The sequence below is a fragment of the Bison bison genome, unplaced genomic scaffold (genome assembly GCF_000754665.1).
Source record: "Bison bison bison isolate TAMUID 2011002044 unplaced genomic scaffold, Bison_UMD1.0 scf7180017864489, whole genome shotgun sequence".
Taxonomy (NCBI): domain Eukaryota; kingdom Metazoa; phylum Chordata; class Mammalia; order Artiodactyla; family Bovidae; genus Bison; species Bison bison.
In genome coordinates, this window is record NW_011495048.1 from 7,814,171 (window position 1) to 7,825,211 (window position 11,041).

General features: G+C 37.9%; 1 protein-coding gene across 1 annotated transcript in view; it reads left to right on the forward strand.

The window, feature by feature from the left end:
- COMMD1 (copper metabolism (Murr1) domain containing 1) overlaps positions 1-11,041 on the forward strand; it is a 175,727-nt gene that overhangs the window by 181 nt on the left and 164,505 nt on the right. Inside the window, exon 2 of the mRNA XM_010863281.1 lies at positions 1-187. Within this exon, the coding sequence (XP_010861583.1) occupies positions 11-187 (177 nt within the window). The 5' untranslated portion in view covers positions 1-10. The remainder of the gene's footprint in view (positions 188-11,041) is intronic.

Below are 11,041 nucleotides of genomic sequence, written 5' to 3' on the forward strand. Positions count from 1 at the left end.
TCTGCTAACCATGGCGGCCGAACTTGAGGGTTCTAAGTGCCTGAGTGGGCTGTTGAGCGGCCTGGCTCAGGATACTTTCTACGGGCACCCGGGCATCACCGAGGAGCTGCTGCGAAGCCAGCTGTATCCGGAGGTGTCACTTGAGGAGTTCCGCCCCTTTCTGGCGAAGATGAAGGGGATTCTTAAGGTACCGCTTCTCTCCGCAGCCTTCGGTGCGGAGCCGAGTCTCTTCCCCGCCGTCCTCCGACTGGTCCCCTCCGAAGCCGAAAGGCTTCCCTCCTCAGACCTCCACTCCAGGGGCTCCATGTTATGCTTCATCAGGTCCCCGGCGCTCGCTCTGTCGCCTCTTCTCACTTTCTGAGGGCTCCCGGCAGCAGTGCTGACGGATACCCACCGAAGACTCGGGTTTTGTCTCCAGGCACTTCTCTGTTGTGTAGGTCACGATTTCGAGTTGCCTCTGCAGATCTCTGCGCTCCATACTTTTTAATATTAAGAGCGATCAAGCCAGCAGTTTTCCTGGGCCGTTGAAGTGTTCAAGAGTGTTAATGGTCAGGTGTTTGCCGGGATAAGGGGTGGATTAGCCCGAGGGAACCCCTGTCAAGCAGTATACTGTACGGTTAAGAAAGCACGTTCATCAGCTTGAAGTCAAAGCGTAGCTCAGCCTTTCCCAGTAAAAATGCAATGCGAGCCAAACGTAACAACTTTAAAATTTCTAGTAGCCGCACTAAAAAAAAGTAAAAAGAAAAACGTGAAACTTATTTTAATATTTAACCCAATATATCCAAAGTATTTTTTCCCATGTAATCAATATACAAAATATTAATGAAATGTTTTATATTAGTTTTTTCATTAAGTCTTTGAAATCTGGTGTATATTTTGCATTTAAAGCACATGTCAAATTGGACTAGTCACTACTGCAAGTGCTCAACAGTCATACGTGGCTAATGGCTACCTTATTGGACCATACTGGATTAGACTAGGAACTAGCAATAGGACGGAATCTAGTAATGAAGTATACTCAAGAGATAATGTGTAGAAATATATTTTTTGGGGGGCTTTTTATGTGTTAGGAATTCTTTTAGACATTTTCTGTTTTGTTTGTTTCTTGCAAAAACCTTATGTGGTAGGTACACCCCCATTTTAAAGATTGGGAAACAGGCTCTGGGAGTCTAAGCATTTAGCCTCATGGTTACACTGATTAAAATCAGTGTTGAAATTTTATCTGTTATCCTTTTGCACTTGCTGTGTTTCAGAACTGCTTATGATACCTTAAAGGGCAGTTGTGTTTCTTTTTTTAAAAACTGCTTTTGCTTATAGGATTTGAATCTGGAAAAAGAAAACCAAAGCAATTATTGAAAAGAAAGTAAATGGATTGTCTTATTGAAATGTAAGGAGTAATATATGTGATTCTGGACATTTTAAGTAATTTTAGTTATGATGAGTCACTAGTGAAAGTCTTCTGTTTCTATCAAATGTTACTCTTAAAGTGATAAGAAAAGATTTCTTAGAGAATTTGACATCTTACCTGAATTTCTGGTGTTTTGCTAGGCCCATAAGGGAATGAGGATAAGGGACTGAAGGCCGAAAAGTAAGAACAGCACAATGTTTTAGAATCTCTAAATATTGGGGGATATTTTGAATCTTTTGTTATGACAAAAATTGAAGTATACTGAGAAAGAATATTATGGAAACTGTCCTTTATTTTCTTTAAAATACATTGCCGTGTAATATCTAGATCTTGCTCTCACTGTTCTCAGTCCGCTGCCTGAGGCTGGATTGAGTAGCAGGACTCTTGGTATTGGGAGTAGAACTGAAGATTTGCCTGTGCTTCACAGCTCTGCACAGATAATTGGTTTGAGGTAGGAAGGGAAAAAGCCTTTGATTGGTTGACTTAGGGCTGCAACTATGGGCTCAGGGTAACATCAAGTTCCAGTCTCATTTACCTTGTAAGAACCACTGAGGGATAAACATCTCTAATTCTTATGAAAATGTAAAAAGTAAATATGAATTTAAACAAAAAGGTTTCAAGCAGAGATAGAATGTCCATCTGCAATAGAAGAGAACATACACAAATAAACATTATACAAGGATACATAGTATTTGGAAATAGAGGTCTGAGTGGTCTACTATGGACAGAAAAGAGATATTAGCTGTTTCTGGCAAATTTCTTGGAGATGCCATTTTTGTTGCTCTTGAAGAAAGTATAGAGTATTTTAGATTAAAATGAAGGGCAGCCATATAGGGCATGTAGGCTGAGAAAATAGCAGAGGTGGAGCAGGAAAATGTAGAGCAGATTCAAGAAATGGTGAACAGTCTGATTTGACCAATGCATGGCCATACCCAGTTTGGAGTACTGGTTGAGGCGGCAAGAAAAAAATGAAACTACTTTTTATTCCTTTATTCCTACTAACTTTTTCCTGCTTTTTAGCAGCTTATACTTTTTTCCCCTTCAATTAAAAAAATTTTGGTAAAATACACAAAACATAAAATTTATCATCTTAACCATTTCAAAGTATACAGTGCATTGGTATTAAATACATTGATAATTTGTACATCCATCACAACCATCTGTATCTATAACTCTTCACCTTGTAGAACTGAAACCCTTACCCATTAAACAGTAACTCCATATAAATCACATCTCACTCCCTGACCAGTGCCCTCCATTTTACTTTGTGTCTTTATGATTTTGATTACTCTAAGTGTCACATATAAGTGGAGTCATACAGTATTTGACTTTTTTTGTGACTGGATTATTTCATTCCAGCATGCTCTCTTTCAAGTTCATCCATTTTATGGTGTGTGTCAGAAATTCCTTCCTTTCAAAGACTAAATAATAGTCCATTGTATGTATCAGGATGCACCACATTTTGCTTATGCATTCATCTGTCAGTGAACACTTAGGTTGCTTCCTTGCTTTAGCTGTTGTTAATAGTGATGCTATGAATATGGGTGTGCTAATACCTCTTTGAGACCCTGCTTTCATTTCTTCTGGGTATATACCCAGAAGTGGAATTGCTGGATCATATGGTAATTCTATTTTTAATTTTTGAGAAACTGCCATCCTGTTTTCAACAGCAGCTGTGTCATTTTACATTCCTACCAACAGTGTACAAGAATTCCAATTTCTTCACATCCTTATCAGCACTTGTTATTTTCTGTGTGTGTCTGTATGTATATTTTGACGGTAGCCATACTAATGACTATGAAGTGGGCAGGGTATACGTTTTTACATAATGATGACTGCAGAAGTCAGAACAGTTTTTTCTTCTGTCTATGGAGTCTCAACAATCTTGAATTCAACATTCAAGGCTAGAATGAAACATGCAGGCTAGAAGAAAAGCAGTGAGGAAAAATACTAAAGAAAAAAAATGTAGGAATCTAAACAGAGGGGAAAAAAACTAAGGATAAAAATGAAGTAGTGTCATACCTTTCAGTGATCTATAGAGCATCAAGTTCTATAAAGAGAGTGAAAATGAAGAGGGACAACAGAAGTAGGAGGAAAGGAAGGAAGGGATGTGTAACTCCCAGCAGGGAATAGGCAGTGGGTATATGTTAATAGTCTCCTTGTTGCCAGCTGCCTGCCTTCATTTATTCATAGGCTGTGTTTCAAGTTCAGCTGCTTCCTGAGCTGTAGCCTTTCCCTCTAACCTTCACATTCTGTGCCCAGGTGTAGTGTACTGATTGCTCACATTTGTACTGGTCCCTGTTTTCCACTTGAACTGGAGCTTTTCTACCCTACTTGGCTGGGACATGAACCCTCTGGAGCTTTGTTTGTTGATAACAGAAGGGCAAACCCTTTATCAGTGTGTGGATACATGAAGCTGACTATCCACTTGCTTTAGTTTTATTTTTTGGTATCTCCTGAGAAGCAGTGAAATCAGTGATTTGAGTTTGGTGTATTTAGTTAGGGAAATGACATCCTATATAAATAGGATGCCATTTTTATCTAATTTTTTTTGCTCATATTTATAATTTCAACTTCTCATAGATATGTGTTTGCTTAATCTCGGTTTCTTGCTTCTGCTGTTAACCTCGCAGGGATGCTCCTCAATTCTAGTTTACTAGAATTCTGAAGAAAGATCTTAACTACGAAGCTGGATCACAGTTTGTACGCTTATGTTCTGTATTCACTACTGCCCTCTGTTGGTGATGATATTATATTTCCTCACCGAAACTTCATATTAAACAAAAATTTTTAATGAAAATTCTATTGAGTTTTGTTTCGTCTGTTGTTGATATAGGGCTTCCCCAGTGGTTTAGCGGTAAAGAATCTGCCTGTGGTGCAGGAGGTGCAGTTGACACAGGTTCAGTCTCTGGGTCAGGAAGATCCCCTGGAGGAGGACATGGCAGCCGATTCTAGTATTCTTGCCAGGAAAATCCTATGGTCAGAAGAGCTTCTCAGGCTTCAGTTGTGGGGTTGCAAAGAGTTGGATGCAGCTGAGCGTGCGTGCACACATGCATGCACACACACACACACATACATTGTTGATATAATTCTTTGTTCACATTGTCAATCAAAAGTTAATTTTGCCATTTCTCTTTTTTGCTATCATTTTTTTTAAATTGAAGTATAGTTGATTTACAATTATTAGTTTCAGGTGTATAGCATAGTGGTTGAATATTTTTATAGATTATACTCCATTTAAAGTTATTAGAAAATAATGGCTATATTTTCCTGGGCTGTACAATCTATCCTATTGCTTATTTTATTTATTGCTTGTAAGATTCAGTCTCTATGGTGGCTCAGATGGTAAAAGCAACTGCCTGCAGTGTGGGAGACCTGGGTTTGATCCCTGGGTCAGGAAGATCCCCTGGAGAAGGAAATGGCACCCCACTCCAGTACTCTGGCCTGGAAAACTCCATGGATGGAGGAGCCTGGTGGGCTACAGTCCATGGGGTTGCCAAGAGTCGGACATGACTGAGTGACTTCACTTTCACTTTTCATCTTCTCTATAATTTGTATTAAAAATATGTTTAAATTCTGTTTAGAAATCTATAAATACATGCAGCAGTTTATGGTCTGGCTTTCCTGTTCCACTTTTGTCTCCTACAGTCTGCCTCCTACCTCCTACAGCACAGCTACCAGTGAACCTCGTTTTCTCCCCAACTTTATTGAGATATGTCAAATAAACCAGTGATCTTTTTAAAACATACATCATACCTACTAACTGCCCTGCTTTCAACCCTGTCATATTCATGAGCTTAAAATAAGATCCCGTCCTTTTTACCATAGCCTATAGTTTCCTGTGATCTCACCGTTACCAGTTTCTCTGATCTCATTGTCTTATTCCAGCCCCACTAACCTTGTCTTTAAACCTGTTAGGTGCTTTCTGAATCTGTTCAGGACCTTTGCAGGTAGTTGTCCATATGCCTGCATTGCTTTCCCCCAAGATGTTCATTTGGATTGTTTATTTACTTCATTCATTCTCTAGCTAAAAGTGATTTCCTAGGAGGTCTTCCCTGATCCATGCAAACAGCCTCACCCTCCCTCCCCGACTCTTTTTGCCCTGCTTTACTTATTTTCATACCTGTTACTAACTGAAATTATGTATACCCTATTGGAATGCAAGCATTAAGAGGGCAGCACTTTATTATTACTTTTTCCCTTTTTTTTAATCACTAACACCTGAAACTGTTTTGGGCACATGGTATGCATATAATAAAAATCTGTAGAATATGTGAATGGATGGATACTACTTAAATGTGGAGATTGCCATTAAAAAAGTAATCACAGAGAGAAAACCTATATTATTTCTGTATGGGAAGAGCTGGAAGGAATCACACTGTGGAAGGTTATAATCAGGGGTCAGCAAACTATGACCCCTGGGACAAATCTGGCCTGCAGCCCATTTTTATAAATAAATTTTTACTGGAACATGGCCATGTACTCATTCATTTACATCTTGTCTGTAACAGCTTTCACCACTGTAATAACAGAGTTGAGTAGTTGTAACAGAGATCTTGTGGCTTTCAAAGCCTAAGATATATACTACCTGAATCTTTACAGAAGTTTGGTGATTCCTTTCTTAGAATTTGTTCCTAAATTCATGTGTAATACTTGGAAACAATCTTGTATAAATTATACGTTGGTTGCTGCTGCTGATTTAGTTGCTAAATCATGTACGACTCTTTGCGACCCTGTGAACCGTAGCCTACCGGGCTCCTCTGTCCATGGATTTCCCAGGCAAGAATACTGGAGTGGGTTACCATTTCCTTCTCCAGAGGATCTTCCTGACTCAGGGATCAAACCTCTGTCTCCTGCTTGGCAGGTGGATTCTTATACCACTGAGTTGCCAGGAAAGCCCTATTTATTGGTTACTTGATAGAAATCTAAAATAGAAATATTTAAGAAATAGTTATCATTTGGTCTTATGAACTCTTGAGGAATTTCACTAATCTTTTCTTTAGGTCATGAAGCTTGTGGTAAATGAGAAATAAGCTTTAATAATTCTGTAGTACTGCATGTGTTCTTGGTAAGACATAATTTGAATTTGGATTTTTTTCATAGTAAGAGGATGTAAAATTTATGTTTATTAATATAAAATGTATAAAATTAATGTTGTAAGCTTAAGAGTCAAGTTATACCATCAATGTATGAAAACTGGTTTACATTTATATGAGAAAATAACATCAGTAACGTATTAAGATTTAAAGTAGTAAAAGATGAAGAAATATTTATATCTATAAAAACCTGCTTTTGTCTCCACTCCTGAAGCTATGAAAATTTGTAATTTTTTGAGAACTAGATTGACCGGAAAGGAAGACCTGTGGTAATATAGTTTTCGTGTGTCTTATAACAACAGAGATAGGTCTTCCGAAGGATGCTGCATTTAGTTAATTTTCAGTTTTGCAAACATTTAGCTACCTATATGCTTTCCCTTAATACTTTTTATTGTAAATATTATTTAACTTTACAGAAAATATAGAAATCAGATGTGTAAAAACACACAAGTATCATCTGTTGACATCAGTTCAGTTCAGTTGCTGAGTCGTGTCCGACTCTTTGCGACCCCATAGACTGCAGCACACCAGGCCTCGCTGTCCATCACCAACTCCCAGAGTTTACCCAAACTCATGTCCATTGGGTCGGTGATGCCATCGACCATCTCATCCTCTGTCGTCCCCTTCTCCTGCCCTCAATCTTTCCCAGCGTCAGAGTCTTTTCAAATGAGTCACCTCTTTGCATCAGGTGGCCAAAGTATTGGAGTTTCAGCTTCAGCATCAGTCCTTCCAATGAACACTCAGAACTGATCTCCTTTAGGATGGACTGATTGGATCTCCTTGCAGTCCAAGGGACTCTCAAGAGTCTTTTCCAATACCACAATTCAGAAGCATCAATTCTGTGCTCAGCTTTCTTTATAGTTCAGCTCTCACATTCATACATTACTACTGGAAAAACCAAAGCCTTCACTAGACGGACCTTTGTTGGCAAAGTAATGTCTCTGCTTTTTAATATGCTGTCTAGGTTGGTCATAACTTTCCTTCCAAGGAGTAAGCATCTTTTAATTTTATGGCTGCAGTCACCATCTGCAGTGGTTTTGGAGCCCCCAAAAATAAAGTCTGACACTGTTTCCACTGTTTCCCCATCTGTTTCCCATAAAGTGATAGGACCAGATGCCATGAATTTAGTTTTCTGAATGTTAAGCTTTAAGCCAACTTTTTCACTCTCCTCTTTCATGTTCATCAAGAGGCTTTTTAGTTCTTCTTCACTTTGTGCCATAAGGGTGGTGTCATCTGCATGTCTGAGGTTATTGATATTTTCTTCCGGCTGTCTTGATTTCAGCTTGTGCTTCATCCAGCTCAGCATTTCACATAATGTACTCTGCATATAAGTTAAATAAGCAGGGTGACAATATACAGCCTTGACGTACTCCTTTTCCTATTTGGAACCAGTCTGTTGTTCCACATCCAGTTCTAACTGTTGTTTCCTGACCTGCATACAGATTTCTCATGAGGTAGGACAGGTGGTCTGGTATTCCCATCTCTTTCAGAATTTTCCAGTTTGTTGTGGTCCACACAGTCAGAGGCTTTGGCATAGTCAATAAAGCAGAAGTGACGGCGGAGCCTGGTGGGCTGCTGTCTATGGGGTCGCACAGAGTCGAACAGAACTGAAGTGACTTAGCAACAGCAGCAGCAGCGGCAGATATTTTTCTGGAACTCTCTTGCTTTTTCGATAATCCAGCAGATGTTGGCAATTTGATTTCTGGTTCCTCTGCCTTTTCTAAAACCAGCTTGAACATCTGGAAGTTCATGGTTCATGTATTGCTGAAGCCTGGCTTGAAGAATTTTGAGCATTACTTTACTAGTGTGTGAGATGAGTGCAATTGTGCAGTAGTTTGAGCATTCTTTCTTATTGCTGTCCTTAGGGATTGGAATGACAACTGGGCTTTTCCAGTCCTGTGGCCACTGCTGAGTTTTCCAAATTTGCTGGCATATTGAGTGCAGCACTTTCACAGCATCATCTCTTAGGATTTGAAATAGCTCAACTGGAATTCCATCACCTCCACTAGCTTTGTTCGTAGGATTATGAAATAATTATAGTAAACCAAGGGAAATTTAGCAATGCTTGTTTGTAAGCTCTTTTTTTTAGCATTCCTTTGTTTTTGGAGACAAAGAATGGATGTTTCATTCCTCTAGGTATAGTGAGGGCACCTCTCACATGAGGATTTTATGACCTGTTTTAGAGGAGAAGGATTGGTGGGGAGGGCAGGGCGACCTTCCTGCTCTTTATTTCTTAGATTCCTTAACTTTATGATAGTTAATATGCCAGGGTGCCGTAATTTGGGGTAGCATGTCCCCATCACCACCAGCCTCTCTCTCTCTCTTTTTTTAAAATACAAGGCGGTGAGCATACAGTACATAATTTCTGCATTTGACTTTTAAAAAATTTCTTTTTTTTTTTAAATACTATTCTCGAGTATTAGGAATTTAGTGCATTTGTACTCAGCAGTGGAGAGAGTTTTTTTGCAGAAGCTTTTGAAGAACATTATATAGCTGTCTTGTTTTGGGGTATGATGTAAATTGAAGAGGTTAAATTTCTATAAAGGGATACCCTGTTTAATCTTTTTAATACTCCAGTAGTTTGATGTTTTGCATACTGTGGTGTGTGTGTTTACTTTTAGTATTGGTATATGTTGCTGTTATTATTTATTTTAAAAAATTTAATCCTAGTCCTCTGTCATTTTAGCTAACTTGTGTTTGTATGGCAGCTTCCTTTATTTATTTTTTATTTTTTTGGCCATGCCATGCAACTTATGGGATCCTAATTCCCTCACCAGGGATTGAACCTGGACCCTTTCAGCAGTGAAAGCACAGAGTCCCAACCACTGGACTGCCAGGGAATTCCTTGGTATATATTATTTTAAAAGCACAATTTGATTCTAGTTTTGTTGAAAGTATTTATAGTAAAAGCAGAGGCTTAAAAGTGAATTTGATATCAAGTTTATATAACAACTCAAGTTACTGCTCATTAGTGATTTTGTTGTTGTCAAATAATGGTTTTACCAGCTTCACTTTTGAAATTTATCTTGTGGCGTATATGCAGTACTGGATTCTTATGAAAAAGCCCATTGTGAAAATCCATCATGCTTTTGAATGTTGAGTTTTGTTGTCTCTGCAGTACAGTTTTTGGATTTATTATATAATGTAGAAAGATTTTACTATGTAAGATATTTTAAAATCTGTTACTGGCCTCTCTTTTCAAATAAAGAAAAGTACGTAAAGCAGTATCTTTTTGATACTTAACTCACTTTCAGAATGAACTTCACCCATATATGTTTTGAACAATAAATAATAGGTAATAAGTTAAATTAAGTATAAAAAATGGATGCAAAATATCTGATCTTAAAATGTTTAGATCAAGAGACATGAGTAGGAGAGACTGAATGCATTTGACTTATTCTGTCATATTTTCCGGATTCAGTTGTCTTCTGTCTTAACTATAAGCAGTGATTCTCTTTTTCTACTTTAGGTGGCGGTAGAATATTGGCTTGCTAATACACTGATAAAATAGGTTGGAAGCAACATAACATTTAAAATGTTCTTCTTAAATTGTTCTTAGTTTAGAAAACAAAGTTGCCTACTCAATAATAAGAATTTGTTATCCAAAAGAGGTCTAAATATTTGGTTAGATATTTTGAATTTAGAAATATCATTTTCTGGAAAATGTAAAGCTCTGTAAACAGATTCCTTTTGCTACAGTTCTCTAGGTTTTGTGTAAATAAATTTTGCTAATTTCATTGATGATTTTTGAGAATTTTTTAAAATTTAATTTTATTTTTATGTTTTTAATTGAGGTATAGTTGATGTACCATATTATATAAGTTATAGGTGTACAAGATAGTAATTCACAATTTTTAAAGGTTATACTCCTTCTATAGTTACTATAAAATATTGGCTATATTCCCTGTGCTGTACAATATATCCTCGTAGCTAGTTTCTTTTATACATAATGGTTTGTACCTCTTAATCTCCTACCCCATCTTGCCCTTTCCTGACTTTGGAAATTCAGATGATAACTCATGAGATGTATTCCTGCCTCTCTGAAGGACTGGCAAACAACTGTTTGATGTTAGGTTTTTATGTCACTGGACATCATATGATAAAGCAGCAATTGCATATTACCAAGTAGAGTTTGCAAAATATGTGAGTAGACTCAAGTGACCTGTAATGAGGTGTTCTGTAAGCTTTTTTCTTTCTTTCTTAGTTTAGAGTAAAATCCATATTAATTGAAGACCTATTTTTGGTTCTTTTCTCAGAGCAAGTTTCTAGGTCTCCTTTTCTCAAAGCAAGTTTCCAGGTCTGAAAACTTGACTTGGATTGAAGGAGTTCCTGGGTAAGAATATGTATTTTTTAATTTTTTAATTTTAATTTTGGTTATGCTGGATCTTCACTGCTGCATGCGGGCTTTTGCTAGTTAGAGTGAGTGGAGGCTGCTCTCTCATTGGGGAGCGCAGGTTTTCACTGTGATGGCTTCTCTTGTTGGAGCACAGGCTCTAGGCATGCAGGTTTTAGTGGTTGCAGCACGCGGGCTCAGAAG